General features: G+C 41.5%; 2 protein-coding genes across 3 annotated transcripts in view; both read right to left on the bottom strand.

The window, feature by feature from the left end:
- LOC139614669 (cilia- and flagella-associated protein 53-like) overlaps nt 1–2,657 on the bottom strand; it is a 10,295-nt gene extending 7,638 nt beyond the window's left edge. The window contains exons 1-2 of one of the 2 annotated variants that reach the window (XM_071472129.1): nt 1,712–2,657; nt 1,372–1,460 (exon numbers count right to left, since the gene is read on the bottom strand). In XM_071472129.1, coding sequence (XP_071328230.1) covers nt 1,372–1,428 — 57 coding nt within the window. In that variant the 5' untranslated portion in view covers nt 1,429–1,460; nt 1,712–2,657. Of the gene's footprint in view, nt 1–1,371; nt 1,510–1,711 lie in introns of both variants that reach the window. The other variant, XM_071472128.1, reaches the window with a different exon arrangement.
- A 7,474-nt stretch (nt 2,658–10,131) lies between these two features.
- LOC139614639 (uncharacterized) lies at nt 10,132–17,230 on the bottom strand. Its single transcript, XM_071472075.1, has 3 exons — nt 16,231–17,230; nt 16,061–16,126; nt 10,132–14,235 (listed from the first exon to the last, which is right to left on the bottom strand). Exon 3 carries the CDS (start codon nt 14,226–14,228, stop codon nt 12,585–12,587), a length of 1,644 nt encoding a protein of 547 aa, XP_071328176.1. The 5' UTR covers nt 14,229–14,235; nt 16,061–16,126; nt 16,231–17,230; the 3' UTR covers nt 10,132–12,584.
- Between the last annotated feature and the right edge of the window lie 862 nt (nt 17,231–18,092).

Raw genomic sequence — 18,092 nt, 5'->3', positions numbered from 1 at the left:
ATCTGATAAATTCACTGATACTTTGGAAGTGAAGATAAACTTAAAGATCTGTCAATGTTTTTATGCCTTTATTTATATGTACAGTGTGAGAGAGAGAGAGAGAGAGAGAGAGAGGGGATGACAGGCAGCACAGGGCCGCGGGTTGGGTTCGAACCCCGGTCCGGCGGGTAGGACTAAGCCTTAATGGTACGAGCTCCACCAGGTGAGCCACCGAGGCGCCGCCTGTTTTTACCGTTTTTAGAAATCAGCACTTGTTCACTGCTCTGTTCACCTTCATCCAAGTACAAAGTTTGCAGAGACTGAATTAATATTTGATTAGAAATGAGCAGGAAACAAGTTGAAGTCATGTTGAGTGTTTCTGTGAACATTAATCTGTCGCCTCACAGTGGAGCTGTTCTCCACCAGTCGACCATTAGAACAATCTGAGTCTGAACCGGTTTGATGCTCAGACTTCAGTGGAGTCAACACGTTGAGACACACACACACTCACACACACACACACATACACACCATTCAGCCTCCTCGTGTTGTATTGGACAGATATTACAGTATGAACAGTACAGTATGTTTTTAAATTGATGCTGTTACTGACGCCCAGATATTCAGTTTTAATACATAAAACATTCAATCTCTGTTTTTATCTTTGTGAGTTTATCGTAAGCCTTCCTACACGTGTCAGCTGCCTCTGGACTCTCGTCTAAAGTTGTAATCGGCCTGAGTTTTGCAGTCATGTCCAGCAGCTCCTTTTTGTTGTTCTCCAGTGTGTTTAGCTTGAAGTCCTGAGCTCGATGTGCCTCTCTACACAGATCTCTATATGCACTCTCTACAGACTTCAGCTGACTTGTAAGTGATTCAGCAAAATTCCTGAACTCTTCCGTTAATTCATTCACTTTCTTTATGTCTTCGTCTTCTTTTGCTTCTCTCTTCTTCTTTTTAACGAGATCAACAGCTCCAGCAGCTCCAGCAGCGACAGCGGCTCCTACTAAACCACATATTATGAAGCCAATCAGAGCTGGAACTAACCCCACTCTTACTCCAGGTCTACGTTGATTGAGGTTTGTCTTTTGTTTGTCTTTTACTGGGGCAGAGATCTCCTGAAGCTCATCCACAATCTCTTTCATCCTGGGCTCACAGCGCTCACATTGGTTGATGTAGATATTTCCATGATTTATAAAGTTTATCTCCCTTCTCCTTCGCTTGGATGGACGAGTTCTCCTCTGCAGATCCTGCTGAACAGACGTTTCAGTCTGAGCAGAGACAAAGACACATCATCAACATGAGGAAGCAGCAGTGAGCTGCTCTCAGATCAGCTCTTCATCAGCTCTGATCACCTGTTGTGTTGGACTCATCAGATGATGTGGCTCTTCTTACCTGTGTGTCTGCAGCAGCTGTGTGACGTTCAGGTAGAGCAGCACTGAGCGCGCTCATCTCCACAGTCAGTCAGCTGACGGATCAGGTTCCTGCCTCAGGTACAGGTACAGTTAAAGTTCCCCAGGTGCTGTGATCAACCTGAACCAGACACAGGATCTTTTCTTCAAATCTGTGTCACCACAGTGGACCATCACTCTCTCACTGAATTCACACCTGCTGAATCTTAGCATCATCAAAATCTCCCAAATCTCCAGACTGAATCAGTCATCAATGTCTCTTCTACTACTGATCATTTTAACAGTTGTTAAAAATAACATTAATAACATTAATTATGACAAACCTTATTTCTGTGTGATCTGAGTCCCGTCTCCTTCAGAGCTCACAGATGAAGCTGTTTGCTACAGAGACTGAACGCTCAGGTGAAAATGATTCAGTCTTTATCAGCTGCAGGTTCAGAGTCCACTTCAGCTGGAAACACTGATCATGGGCTCTGGTTTAATATTTAACTCTGGTTTAATATTTGATCTGTTATGTCCCTGTTTTCTCTTTCACAGTTGATTTTACAGTGGTTCAGTCTTATCAGTGACTCAGTGTGATTTACATCTGACCTTGTTGTTCTCTCGTCCTTGTCTCACTGTCAGAAATGGACCAACAGTTGTCACCTTGATATAAATGAACTCTAACAGCTTTGGGTCCACCTCAGCGGTTCCTAACAGACCCTCAGAGAAGGCTTCAGGCTCCAAGCGTCTGTTTGAGACATAACTGGAGTTAACCTCTAGCCTCATCGGAGGGGCTGACCTTAGACAGGTGGGGGGGACCAAGCTGACTGGTCCAGACTCACTAACTAATCTAAAGAAACAAACAGCAGAGTCGTCAGGACAATGAAGAGAAGAACACCTGCTTCATATTCAGTGATTAGAGGAAGTAACTCATCCTGCTCAGACATGTTCTCACATGGACGAAGGCTGTAGTTCACAGACATGTGCCTATTTCATCAGATACTGCTATAAGGAAGAGCAGTGTCTGTATAGATCACCATGGTCACATGATCACCATGGTAACAAGCTGCTGCGGTGACTGGTGGACGGTACCTTACTGATCTCTGCACATCATTAACCTGAGTAAGAGACAAGTTCAAGACTCACGTCACCTACAGAGGCGTCATTTCAAAGACAGCGGCTGCTTCCACAAATCCACAGCAACACCTCTGAACTCGATTTTAAATCTCTCCTTCCCCCTCCTCACTCCGGCTGCTTCCTCAGCTGAGGACTGGTCTTTGAACTCAACAGACTGTGGGGGGGGGGTGTTAACCTATGTGCTTGTGAGCTAGCCCGGTCACCAGTTAGTTTAGCAAAGTAAGTTATACTGTCAGTTTGTTGCAGGTGTTTAACGTAAGCAGGAGGTAAATGTGAGGCTGGTTTGTCCCTTCACTGTGCAGCTGCTGCACAGAAACTGATGTAAGATTTCAGACTTGCAGAACCACATCAGGACTCCTCACTCTTCACGTGAGCTGGAGATCATCTGTCTACGACGAGCCAGTTTCCTGTGGGGGGAGGGGCTGGTTTCCAGTGATCAGGTGTTGACAGAGCATTCAGCAGGTGGAACCTCCGTAGAGCAGACACAGACTTTACTCTCTGCTCGGCTCAGCAGGAGGAAATTCTTCATCCACCGGAGAAGTCAAGGAGGAAATCCTGTAATCTGAAGGTCAGCAGAAGTCCTCACTAAATCCTGTAAGTGCTGATCTGAGAACAGGTCATTGAACTGTTTCATGGTGTGTCTGCTTCTCTCTCCTCACAGGAAACTTCCTGAAAATGGAGTCAACGCCAAAAGGAAAGGAGCTTTCTGCTGTGCAGCCGAACAAACTTCATGCAAACGCAGCTTCATTCATCAGACGATTTGAGGAATCTGAGCCCAGGATGAGACAGATCGTAGATGAGCTTCACAAGATCGCTGGAGGAAAAGAGGTAAATACTGAGTATGAGGCAGCTTGTGATGAAGCTGGAAAGATAAAAACATCAAATCTGGTTCCACGATAAAAAGTCAAAGTTACAACAAATCTGCGGACATCAAAACTGAAGCAGATACACAAGCTACAACTCCCAGGGTGCATTTCACTGATAAACATCCAATCACAGAGCTTTATGATAATGATTCAGCAGTTTCAACGACGTCACTTTTAGATTCTGGGTCAGTTTGTGGACGAGTTTAATCATTAACCGGACGTGTTCGCTGACTTTATATCCACAGCAGCAGCAGGTATCATGTAGAAAACACAGCACACAATGTAAAGAGAATTATAATCTAACGAAAGTGAATAAATAATAGTTTCTAATAATTCTATAATGTGAAGCTGTTTTTTCTGTTTTCTTTTACATTTACTTCAGTTATTTGCAGAACAGTGTCAGTCCAGAAACAGTCTCATTTATATTTATGGATCAGGAAACCACAGCTCTGGAACAACCTGACTCACAATCAGTTTCTTCTTTTAAATCTAAAAACATTCCTGTCATAAAGCTTTTGTCTAATCTCTTTCAACATTTCACATATTTTTTCATTGCTTACTTGTGTTTCTACTTATTGTTTTATTTCTATGTCTTCAGTGATATATTTTGTAATTTCATCCCTGTGAAGCACTTTGTAATCTCTGATTTTGATATTTGACATTTCTAAAGCCATAAATAATCAAAATAAACTTGATTATTGTTAAATTGAACACAATAATTGAAAAGTGACTGTGTCCTGAATCAGACTAAAAGTCTCTTCTGAATCTTAACAGGTGAGGACAATAGCTGCCAAACAGCTGATTTTAAAGACTCTGGATGAGTTGAGAGAAGAAGAGTTTGATAGGTTCAAGTGGTTTCTGTGCACCTGTGCATCCATCCCAAAGAGTCACCTGGACAAAGCAAACAGGTGTGAGGCAGTAGATAGGATAGTGGAGAAGAAGGACCACCAGTCTGTGGAGGTGGTGAAGAATATTTTAAAGAAGATGGACAGGAACGATCTGGTGGAGAAGCTGTGGAGCAGCGACACAGGAGCACAAGGTCTGCAGGAGACACCAACGTCCGACTGGACGTTATAGATGAGACGGTGAAGAACGAGAAACTAGGTCGTCTGTTCAGCAGCTGATTAAGAGCCATTGTTATGTTTCAGTGTAAAGTGACTTCTAGTGGCTGCAGTGATGATGATGACTTTATAGGAAAAGTTAGAATCAGCTGATCATGAATCCACTCAGTAGATGTGATGAGACACAAGCTGCCGTTTAAATATCTGTATGTTGTGAGTTATAAAGATGAACTGATGGACGTCTGAGCAGCTCTGACTGACTGCTGTTGTTTCCATGTGGACTCTGGACCACGACGTGTAGCATGATGGCATCAGACGTGAGGAGGACTCAGTGTGTCCACTGTGACGTATGAACCATCAGGGACAGTGTGCAGCTGTGTGGTCCATCATGTGGTTCAGCCTCTCTCCTGCTCCCTGTCACCAGCAGGAGGAGCCCAGAGAGCTGGAGGCTGTAAAGACTGCAGGTGGAGATCTTCAGAGAGAATCAGTGGCAGCTGAGGCCTCACACTTTATCAGACTGGAAACAACATGAAGAAGCTGTTTGACATCACTACAACTGAAACTGTCACAGAGGAAGATGACGAGTGTGAGGAGCCTGAGGATGAGTCTGTGATGTCTCAGTACAGACAGCATCGAATTCAAACAGCTACAACCATCACATCAGTGGTGATGAACCAAGATCTCATGTATAATCCTGTAACACTGACAGGGATCGTTTTACATTATGAGTCACTGAGTACTTTAACTGGTAATACTTTTGTACTTTTACTTCAAATACCTCTGAACACAGGGGTTTTACCTGTAACAGTACTTTGATGTTTTGATGAAGTAAAGAGCCTCAGTCCTTCATCCATCACTGAACAGCAGCTGTGAAGAAAGGATGAAGGAAGAGAAGGAGAGAGAATGAAGGAGTGAACAGACGTGAGAGGGAGGAGGAGAGTGAGTCCCTCCATCCAGCAGGTGGAGCTCCAGAGCCGTTTGTTTCTGCAGACAGGAAACAACATCTGCATCATTTCATTAACCCGAGACACAGCAGGTGAGAAACACACAAATCTAATCATTTACTGCAGTAAAAGTACAAATACAACTATGCGAAAATACTCCATTACAAGTACAAGTCCTGCATGAAAATCCTACTGAAGTAAAAGTACACAAGTATTTGGTTCAAGTCACCAATAAACCTAAAACACACACACTCATTAAAGTACAAACTCTACAGGCCCCAGAGTAAGACGTCAAATTATTATCATTCTTATTTTTTATAATAAGCTATGATGATTAAAAACAACGACCCTTTAAATGAACTTTGACCCTTCAAGTGTTGTGTGGTTTATCATCACTCACCTGTGCTGGCCTGTGTTGGGGAGACTGGCTTCAGTCTGTGGCTTCCTCAGGCTGAAGGTGTTGAGCAGACTCCTACAGAGTCTCATGTCTCTGCTGTTTGATCCGTGTCTCTGTCCAAACCGTGGGACACAGCGACGGAGCCACGGCTAACCCCGCCTGTGTACGGCAGCATCGCTGTTAGCATCACTGTCTCTACTTACATCCAGTCCCAGTTTGTCAGCAGGGTGCTTCTGATGGATGATTCTGGGATCTCACCACAGAAAAACATCCCAACTGTTTGTCTTATCTCAAGTTTCAAACAGGAAAAATCCTGTCTTCCTGTTACAGGAGCAAGTCTTAAACTCAGAGCTGTGTCCTGCCTCAGACCTCCCACCTGATCTGAAGAACCCCACCTGTACCTGTGAGTCAGACTCTTCAGTCATTCCTGTGTGTGAGCTCTGAATGGACACGAGCCTGTGTCTTTGATGAGAGCGCAGGCTGCTCCGGACGGACGAGCTGCAGCATCAACGCTCTCACTGCTGTTCTGGACAAACACAGACGGGTGAAGAGTTTCAGCCACGAGGAGCTGGAGGCCTGAATCATATTTACAACCTTCTCTGAACTTTCCTCCTCAGAGACAAAGACTTGAAGAGACCAGAGGTGGAGGACACGTCACATCAGTGTGTGTTCAGGACTGTGGACAAACTTACAAAACTGGTCGACTGTGTCAAAGTCAAAATGATTTTTCCTTCAATGTGTAGACTCGTGGTCCAGGAAACGTAGAGCTTCATCATACAGTATGAGAGCTCTGTCACTCATCATGTTTCTGTCCTCATGTTCCTCATCTTCATCCCACACACACCTCACAAGACCGTTGCTGCCATCTTCAGAGGTTCCTGTCATTTCTGTTGAATGTAGGACAGAGTCTGGGCCGTGCTAACTCAGGACTGCTAATCTGGAGAAACCTCAGTGAGGACAGTCTGTAACAGCTCAGCTCCTGTCCTCAGAGGAGACAGGATGTTTTCCTAGAAGCAGTCAGAAGACATGAACGTGATCCTACCTGAGATGAGACGAGATTTCACACCTGGGGAGTTTCTGTCTCAACATTTGTCTTCAGTCACGGAGCTTCAGTGATGTCACGACTTCTAACCACTAAAACACCAAAGTCCTCAACGTCCCATTGGTCGACTGTTCTGGGCTGAGTCCTTTATGTTTTCACTCTGGATTTACATTTTATTCAAGTTCATAGTTACAACAGAAAAATAACATCATGATGATGATTAGATTCCTAATTGATTCCCCAGTTTTGGATCAATAATCAGTCAATGATCAATCTATCTATCTATACAACGTCCCTCATGTACGAGTGAGAACATCATCTGACCTCAATGACACAGCTTTATTTAGATTATTTAAATAACGTCAAATGAGCAGTTATTGATGAGTAATGTAATGGGAAATTTTGGTATAACTCATGTGTGCCTATTCAAAACTGTGTAACCAATGACTGTGTGGAAGTTTTTGAACCTAACCTTTGTACATCCTTTATGGTTGTGTGAAAGACCTCTGTGTGAACTAATGAAGAACACTTGTAGACAATATATGTGGATGTCTTTGCCCTTCTTGTTGTGATAAGAGTGTTGTTCATACATTGCGTTGGGGGAGAGGCAAGCAGGTGAAGACTCAGCACAGAGACAATCCCGTGAGAGAGTATCGTATTTTGTCTTTGTGGAATGTGTTTTGGGAACTATAAGACTGTGGCCCTGGGTAACATCTTCAGGCCACTCACTTACTGACTGTACTGCTGTTCGGTTGTGTTTGTGTGACTCCATTCATGAATGTTTATTAAACTCAAGAAAGACAGCTGACGCGTGAAGATCTTCTTTTTCAATTATTGAACAAGGTAAAACATTTTTGCCACCACAGTATCTCTCCATCTAAAGATAAGCAGAGTGTGGCTGGAATATTGTTATAACACGTTGTGATGTTGTTCATAAATGTGGATATTCTCAGTTTCAGCTGTGTTTGTAGAACTGTAGATACACAGACTGCTGGGACCGGAGTCTGGGCTCAGAGGAGCAGATTAGAACCAAACAAACCACAGAACAAGACGGACATTTGAACTGGTTGTACTACACATTAATACACTGTGCATTTCAAGTTAAACCCGAGTTGATAAAAATCAGTATTTCTGCTTATTTCATCTCACGTTGGTTTGAGTTGAAGAGTTAATTTTGTCTCTTTAACTTGTTTAGTTCTTCGTTTCCCTCTGAGCCGACCCGGGTCTGTGTTATTCTATTAACGAGGCTGATTTAAAGAGTTTGACCTGTTTGTTCATTTACTTCACCAGAAAGTTGATAATTCACAGTAACACAACCCATTTGTATTATAAACCAATGTGGACAAAACAAATGGAAACTGAAACACAATATAGTGTCAAATGGAGACTGAGTGTACTCTCTGTTCGTCAGCTTGTGGATCAGCAGATCTTCCACACAGCCACTAAAATACTGTTCATGACATTTATCACTTTTAAACTGACAGAGTGAAAGCTCTCAGTCCAAACACTACATTCTTTACAACACCCTGGTATTTGAGCTGAAGTAGTGGATCAGGGTCTGAATCCAGTCCTGAGCTGCCGACATGGATCTGAGTTATTTATCTTCATCACTTTGTCCAAACATCATAGTTTAACACTGACATTTAATTTCTCCCTGTTCTTTCTGCTTCTCTGTCAGATCTGAACCATTTCAACAACTTTTGAACCAAACTAAACAAAAGCTTCTCAGGCAACAACTGAAGCAGGAAAACAGTGCTGGCTCCTCACAAGATGGCGCCTCCGTCCTAACGACCCACACGGGACGTGAACCCGCCCAAACATGGCGGCGCCGCTCACTGTGTTCAGCTAACCAGGCTAAACTTGATCATGTTACAGGTTGTTTCTCAGGTCACGGTACACAAAGAAAAAACACACAATACACAACATAAGACTAATTAACATGGTCTTAACTTAGCTACTGTGAACAACCTGCTAATCAACAGGTAGAAAACAGCTGTAACTCACCACCTCTGGTTGAAACAGTTTCCAGTAACGCAGACAGCAGGTGAACACAACCTCCTCCAGAAAAACAGAAAATAAAGGTTTAATTCCTGAAAACTAGTTTCTCTTCTCTTCCTCCTCTCATCACTTCTTCTGTCTCCTCCCTGTTCTCTCTGTTGTTCCTGTCTCTCCAACAGGCGGCGCTACAGTTACACTGATTGTTCCTGTTGAAGGAACATTACACAGTAGAACCTCAACACTGTCGCCCATTATAACTGACTGACTTTATAACTGATGACATTTACTGTGTGAGATTAACCCAGGTTACATGTTCATGGTGCATTATATGTTTAAAGAAACTGAGGTTTGTTACTGAACTGGACAGAAGTTACTGAAGTTCACAGAGAATAATAATAATGATAATGATAATAATAATAACTAATAATAATAATAATAATAACAATAATAATAATAATAATAATAATGCCTCAGACGGTTTTTACTGTTTCTAAAGGTGAAACAACATTTAACCTCACCTCAATATTTTCTGTACAGTGGCTCAGTTTTAGTCCTGCTGAACTAAAAAAAAACAAAAACAAAATACTACCAGTGTTTCAACACCTCAAAAACATCATTTATGTTTTTATTTATTGATTATTTTTCTAAAACTGATCATTAATCAAAGATAAAGCAGCTCTGTGTGGTAAAGACAGAAATAAAACTTTATTTATTTAAAGATTCATTGTCCACAAAGGAAATAGTTTTACTTAATATTTTATATGACTAACAACAATATTTATCATATTTATACTGTTAACAGAAAACATGAAAACCCATTTATTCATAATTTCTATTTGCTAAATATATGTATCATATATAAACATAACATCTATATGTAGTTTTTATCAACACTGTCGCAGCTGTTCAGCTCTAATAAGCTCTGGGTTCATTGTGTCCTCTCTCTCCTGTAACTTCACCTTTGTTATGGAGACTAAAATCTATTTAATGAGCTCAAACATTCAATCTTGTTGTTTTCAGTCCACAGCAGGTTGACGGGTCTGTGCAGCTGTTTCTGTACAAAGTTCACATCAGTTCAGTTCAGTCCACACAGCTTCATCCCTTCAGTCCTGCAGTGTGGGCTCCACCTAGTGGTCACTACAGAAACCTCCACCAACAGAGTTAATCTCATGGTCCTCATGATGCTGATTCAACATCAGCTCTAATGCTGGAGTCTGTTTCTCTGCTGAACCACAATAAAGAGAAACTGACATTTACTGAATAAAGTTCAGCAGAGTGAAAAAGCAGCTGATGATCCAGTGAAGACTCTGATCAAACTCATTTCATCAGGCAGAGATTTTATTCAGGACATGAGTTCATGTGGAACAACACAACAGACAGAATATATGGTTCAGAAATAAAGTCCAACATTAAAAGATCCAGATGTTTCCACATGTGTCGTCTGACAGATCTGAACTGGTCACTTTAAGTATGAAGAGACAAAAGTAGAAATCAAATCAAAGTCCATTAAACTTCAGGAGTCAACAAATCACAACCTTGTGATTGAAAAACACATCAAAACAACCTTAAACTGGGCCCAGTAGTCGAGTGGTTAGGGCGCGTAGCATGTTGAGCACAAGACGCTCTTAGCAGGCAGTCACCGGTTTGACTCCAGACCAGTCCGACTCTTTCCTGCATGTCATTCCCCTCTCTTTACCCCCTTTCCTGTCAGTCTCCACTTACTTATAATAAAGGCATAAATAGCCCCCCAAAATAAAAAAAACCTTAAACTTATACAATGAATCTAAGAAATGAAAAATAATTACATAAATTGTCTGTGTTCACACTGTTCAGTGGTTTGTGTGTATTTCTGTATCTTTTACTAAACAGCTCTGACTGTGTTGAGTTTGTGAGAGCAGGGAGAGAGTTGCACATAAAGTTAATGATGATAAAGTTTTAACAGAATAATCAGATTCACACCTGATAATTAATAAGAAAGTAAATGTGTAAAACCAATAAAACAAATAATAGTAAAACAAATCAAAAATCCAGGATGCAGTGTGCTTAACCACAATATGATCAGACATAAAAGTTTCAATTATTGAGAAAAATCAATAAAAAAGAGTTTTCATTAATAGCAATACAGAAAATAGAAATCTGATTTACCAAACAACAGAGCATCAACATTCTGCCTTCCCCTGTCTTCATGGTCCTTTTAAAGCCTCTTTGTAGGATGGGAGCTTGTCTGACTCATGGAGACCCAGACTGGGATTCCTCAGCTACGCCAGCAGCTCTGTGCAGCTGCACTTCCAGACAGCACAGCTGCCTCCTTGCTTCTCTCTTTGTCAGTGTGTTGGTTAAATGACAATTAAATGTACTAAAGTATCAATAACCTGGATACTGATTGATTTCCAGTATTGGGAACAACGTCAGTTCACCAGGCCCAGGTCGAACCCTGTTTGGTAGGAGGCTTGTTGACCCATTCAGACACAAACATAGTATCAGACACAGTGTGTTTTATGTTCAGTGCTAACATCAGCATATGTAGCAGGGATAATGGTTACCATGTTCACCATCTTAGATTAGCATGCTAACGTTAGCTAATTAGCAGTAAACACAAAGTAGCACTGAAGCTGATGGGATCATCATCAGTTCTCCAGGTATTTGGTCTTAAACCAAAGTTTTAAACTCAAATTAAAAAATGACCTGATGGCGGCACTAGAGGAAAAGTCCGTTTTTACAGTTCATCATGAGAAGAACAACAACATCTGGACCACATTTAATCACAACATCCAACAGCTGTCGACATGTTCAGTTCAAAACCCTGAACTATCACCTTCATGTTGGCACTGCAGGAAATGTCCTCCTGTAACAAACGAGGTCAGAGGTCGTCTGTCAGCAGGTTACTATGACCCACAGTTAGGTTCTGTTGCTAGGCGACATCTAGTGGTCGTAGTGATGATGACAGGAGCAAAGGGAAAAGTGCGGTGACGTAGTTTATAGAGCGACAAAGTCCACGTCAGGAGGAGGTTGGGGTGGATGGATGAATATGACCCAGGAGAGCGGTGTTCGATTCCCATGTGACAGGAGCAGTTTATGTTGTTTCTATTATCCATGACTGTTCACTGTTATTATTGTAACCATGACAACAAAGATCATCTCATGTTGAGGAAGAACTTATTTTAACCCAAATCACCATCTTTACCTGAACCTGACCAAGACATGACCGTTATTATAGTAACCATGGTGACAAGGGTAGGTGCACGACACTTGGTACAGACCATGTGTTTATTATTGTAACCATGACAACCAAAGTCCGGTACGTCTGCTGCCACAGGGGTGATATTCCAGGAGACACTGCTGTGGTTTGTGTCAGAGGGTTGTTGGTTGTTCAGGTTGGAGGAGCTGTTGGTGGGAAAAGAAACTTTTGTGTTTTTACATGTATCCTCTGGGGACCTTGAATATCTGTTGTAAATTTCATGGTCATTGATCCAGTAGCTGCTGAGATATTTCAGTCTGGACCAAAGTGGACGACCGACAGCCTCACTGACCGTCCACAGAGCCACACTGCTAACATGAATAACAACCCTCAACACAAGACAGTACAGGTTTAACATGATCTGCTGACTAACTTAAAGACAGCAAACTAAAAGCACCAGAGGTCACTGTTCCTCAGAATGACACATCTGCCTTTTAAAAATTCATGTTATATTTTCTGGTGCAGTAATTTCAGTTCACACACACGTCAATAGAAGCCGACTCCAACATGTGCATCAACAGTGATGTTTAGTTATAAGTTTTTAGTCTTATTTCCAAGAGTTTTACCAGCTGCTTTGGCAAAAGATGTCACTGTACCACGAACAGCACCAAACATGCTCCGCAGTGCTGCTCTGGTTCCTTCATCCACTCGACTCCTCATCTGCTCCAGTTTCTGGACCTTCTCTGTGTCTCCTCTCTCCTTCATCTTCTCAATGAGGAAGTCCAGGTGAGCATGAGTGAACAGTGAATTAACATTCAGGGCGATCTGCTCCAGACTGACGACATGCTGGTAGGCCTCATCCAGCCAGATGTCCTTCTCCTTTTCAAGACTTTCTTTTTCTGTTTGAAGGGCTGACAGAAGGTTCTCAGACTGCATTTTATCTACTTCAAACCTCTGTTTCAATTCTTCAATGGTCCTGGTAACTTTCCTGGTCTTGTTCACATAGATCTTATTCTCTTTCACGTGATCTGATACAGGACACTTCCTGGTACATGAAGTACAGTGGCCATGTTTCATCACCTCACAGTGTTTTGGATACCAGGCCAGTGTGCATCCAGGATAGTGACAGTTCTCTTTACAGACAGAACAGGTGACAGCTCCACCGTACCAAAACAACCACATCCCTCCATCGATAGTTTCTTTTTCCTTATAGGGCTCATCAACTTCTATGGTGAATTTCTCTTTGTTTGCCAGTGCTTCTCTGTATTTCTCTAACTGTGTCTGAGTCTGTTGGATCTCTGTCTCCTTTAGTTGAATCTGCTCAATTCTGTCTGTTAGATTGTTAATGCAGGCTGCCAGCCGAATGCGCTCACTCATGACATTCACAGTCGTCTCCAGCTTTTGAGGTTTGGTTTTTTCTAGGAAATCTGTGAATTTCTTCATTCCCCTTGTTGTTACCATCCATGCTTGCCCCAATCCAAACTCTGTTTCCTCTGTTCTCTGTGTGCTCAGGCAGTTATTGAACGAGAAGTAAACAGGCTGATTCTTCTCATCCCTGGCACTTTTAATGTTTGTAGCATCAAGAGCTTCAAGAGCATTTTTAGGTGGCATTCCATCAGAGTGTGTGATGAGAGCGACAACGTTCTGCTCCATGTCTTTTCCAAACAGAGACATCACTGAATCAAAGATGTACCTCAGTCGGTCACTCAGTCGATTCTCTGTCGCCTTCACCACCAGACCCACTGCATTAATTTCTTGAATCCCGTCTTCTGAACGGAATAAATCATGTAATTTTTGAATGATTATTGCATCATATTCAATCCCTCTGGTGTCTCCAAAACCAGGAGTGTCGATGATGGTGAGAGAGTAGGGGACTGTTTTACCTTCAAGACCAAAAATCTCATAAACTGTCACCTCTTGTGTCTGACTTTCTGATCTCTTTCGGTCCTTGTTGTCCTCTACAATCTCAAACCATTTATCATCTCCATCCTTTACCCCCATTATATAGTTGAGCATAGAGTTGATCAAGGTAGATTTTCCTGATCCAGTCTCTCCAACAAGCAGAATTGTTCTGTTCTGTTTGTCAGGATCTTTTTTACCTATGGTTGATCTTCTGAGCCTGGACTCTTCCTCTCCCACTCCATCAAGGTTCCTCCTGTTTGGAGTTAGCCGATAACGGACAGGAGGTCCCTCATCGATGACAGCATTTTTCAAAATATAGTCTTTGAATTCCATACTGGTCCTATGAAAAAGAGTTAAAAGCAATAAAACAAGTCAAAAAAACAGTTTTACAGGTTTGTAGCTGTATGTTCATGGCAGATACAACCAGCTCCAGCAGCTCTCTGATGTTTGGGATCTTCCTGATTTTGAAATTCTCCCTTTCTGTCTGTGTTGTATGTTTTGATGACCAGCATGTTTCACAGGTGGGAGCAGAGACAGTGCAAAGTATTTTAGTGGAGACTGGAGAGTCTCAGAACCCAGACACAACTACATCTACATCTACTGTCTATCATCTATCATTTTCTATCAGAGAGGGAAATTCAGCTCTGAATTTATTTCAGGAGTCCAACTCTCTTCTGAAGGTTTGTCACAGTAACAAACAATATGTACATTTCAATGTTAATTAATTCACCTCTCACTCTACACTACAGAGGATTTGGCAGGTTGATTCTCATTTATTGTGATGTGACACCAGCTGTTGTAATGTTGATGAGCTACCAGGTTATTTATGACCCATGTATAGAGATATGAGCCACACCGGGACACAACACACCTTGGATAAGAATAGTGCTTTCAACTCCATCACATAAGGTTCAGTTTCTCAACATAGCATAATTACAGAGTGAAGATTCCATGTGAGCTTGTACATTGTTTCTGCCACAGTTCAGTTCAGGTCTTCATAAAACAGAACCGGACAGCAATCTTACTCTGGCCCCAACACAGTGTGAAAGGATTATTCAGATTATTTCATATTAAAAGGCAGTAAAATTTCACTAGAATCATGTTTAAAGTAAATTAAAACTGGAACATCTGCATTTCCTGAAGAAAATGCATGTGATTGCTGCATCCTCTGCCAATACTTTTATCTGACATATTGAGGAAATTATTCCACCACTTCACATTTTTGTATTATTGCTGCTTAATATTGAATATAATTATACTGATGATTAATAGGTTCAAACATATTCTAGAAAAGAAAAAAAACAAAAGAATCCACTGAATCAATAGACACCATTGTCTTCTAAGCCTCACAGTTCCAGGAACATTTTTCACTAGTTGTTATCTTATGGTGGCTGTTGCTGTCATGATTGGCTGGATGATGCACCTCAGTAACAGGGAGCTCTTCACTGAGTTTCACTCTTGTACGTTCATAGTTTTTTAGTATCATCATGTTTCATCATGTTTTGCCCATTCCCCAAAGAAACCATAAAAAACTTTATAAAAAAATAATATAGTCATATAGAACTCCATGATTACAGATATCTCCTAGCACACATGTCCTAAACGTGCTTAATATGTCAACTTTAGAACCATGTTTCTAGAAACTTTTAGGGTGGACGTCAGTTTCTTTCTGAGGAAAGAGATGAAACTGCTGATGTTTCTCAGTGAATGTGGCTCAGTCACATCTGATATACAACTATTCAGTCTGTGTCTCATTCACTTCTACTGAAGCCTGAACAGTGACGAGAGCAGCTGAAGAAGAAGAATAGTTTGGAGAAAACTAGTTGCAGTTAGTTCCAGTTACTCTCGTTACACACTGAATATGTGCTAAAGATCCAATCAGATCAAATGTTGGAGAAACTAACATCAACATAGGGCTGGGCTGCCAAGTCTGTCTGCATCTAGATCCAGTTTCAAGTTGGTAAAATACCTGCTTCCTGTTTAGTGCTACAGACATCAGCAAAGAAAAAGACTGATGATAACTCAAGGAAACTATGTTGTTGTTAACAACGAACAGTCGAGGAGACCCACCACTGAGGGGACGAAGGACAAGCTGCTTAAATATTTCTCTACTGTCCAACAAGTGGCAGATTTGTTAAGTTCAGAAAGATGAATGCTACACTCACCTGCTTATTCTGTGACCAGTCAGATTCTGTGACCTGCAGCAAAAACCAGTTCACATTCAGAGCCTCCTGAAAAATATCAGAGATTTAGAAAATATACAGAAAAAAGGAAGTGGAGCAGGTCTCCAGTTCTGGATCTTAACAGTATTAATGTTCACGTGTTTCATACTCACTCGTCTCTCTGTCTCTATCTCCTCTGTGACTCTTCAGTAGAAGCAGAAAAAAGAGAAAAACTTTCACAGCTGGATCCTGAAGAAAACTTCAACCTGTTGAGTCCAACATTCAGTCTGTTCATTTGTCCTTCAGCTGGTTTCCTCTTGTTACAGGTGGATGCAGGTCTCACCTGAGTGGCTGCTTCAGTGTGGACCAGGATCAACTACACAACTGACTGTTGAGGCAGGAGGGGAGAAAAGAGAACAACAGCTCCACCCGTCCTGCTTCACTGCTGCTGAAGTCTCAGTTTCTCTGAAATCACGTGACCACACACACACACACACACACACACACACACACACACACACACACACACACACACACACACACACTTGTACTTCTATCTTTGTGAGGACACTCATTGACATAATGCATTCCCTAGCCCCTTACCCTAACCTTAACCATCACACCTGAGTGCCTAACCCTAACCCTGACCCTAACCTTAACCTAAACCTAATTCTAACCATAACTCTAAAACCAAGTCTTAACCCTCAACATGTGATTTGAAGGTGTCTCAAAAAGTGAGGACCGGCCAAAATGTCCTCACTTTCCCAAAATGTCACAAGTACACACACACACACACACACACTTACATTTATCTCTTTTATGTAAAACTATATATTAAAAATGTAGGTTATAAAATATCAAAATGCCAAATGACAGTGGAATTTAGAATGTACCAAATATTTAATGAACAATATCAACTTTATCACATAAGTGCTGCTCCACCTGTTGAGCCTCATACAGCTCCTGCAGACACACAGGTAAGATGAAGTTCAGACTCAGATTGTTCTAATGGTCGACTGGTGGAGAACAGCTCAACTGTGAGGCGACTAATGATTAATGTTCACAGAAACACTCAACATGACTTCAACTTGTTTCCTGCTCATTTCTAATAAAATATTAATTCAGTCTTTATACTTGGTTCCACTTGCAGAACAGCTGATTTCTAACAAGATGTGTTAGAGTATTGATGTTGGTGTTTATTGATTAGGATCCATCAGCTGTTACAGTTTGTTTGCTGTTTTAAACCAGAAACTACAAACAGAAAAACTGTTTTTCTGTTTTGTTTTCAGCCTAATTGATGAATATGTAGAAACAATGTGGTTGTCTACAGTGTCCAGCAGAGGTCTTCATGGTTACCAGATGACTGTTCACCAGATAAGTCTATATTTTACTACATGATGGAGCTAATGTTCACTTTTCATAGCTCCACGACCTTTATTCTGAAATTCATCAGTCCTCAGACATCACACTAATCAATCTGTAGAAGCAGGAAACAGATCACTGGAGTGTGGTCAATAAGGCTGACAGTAAAAGACAACAAAGGAATAAAAGGAGGTCAGCAACCAGGAAAGGCCTCGATGATAATAAAGATTATTGCAGTTTGATGAACAGTAGGGGGGGGGCTCCTGAACTGATGGATGACGCCGTCTCATCCACTACGAGCTACAACTGAGTTGTTCTGTTTTTTGTGTTGAGTCTGTGGCTGTGTCCAAAATCACTCACTCCTCCCTCTGTAGTCCACTGTATAGTGAGTTCACCATTTTATAGTGCTGTTAGAATGTAAGGTGAGAATTATTATTATCCATAATAATAATTATTATTATACCCTATATAGTGGACCCATAGTATCCCACAATGCATCATGAAAAGTAGTGTACAACTGATGGTCACTGACTAAGCAATACATACCATCATGCATTGCGCTCGCGGTATAAGACTGAAAAATGATGCAGAGAAAATTACCCATAGAGTCTGACAGTGTTTTTCAGTTTGACTGATGAGCTCAGTGTGTCGTCCTCTACAGAGACCTGTGAGG

The sequence above is a fragment of the Trachinotus anak genome, unplaced genomic scaffold (genome assembly GCF_046630095.1).
Source record: "Trachinotus anak isolate AG129_WGS33_773 ecotype Australia unplaced genomic scaffold, CSIRO_AGI_Tana_v1 ptg000035l, whole genome shotgun sequence".
Taxonomy (NCBI): Eukaryota; Metazoa; Chordata; class Actinopteri; order Carangiformes; family Carangidae; genus Trachinotus; species Trachinotus anak.
The sequence above is the reverse complement of the archived record's forward strand: the minus strand, read 5'-3'. Positions and strand labels throughout refer to the sequence as shown.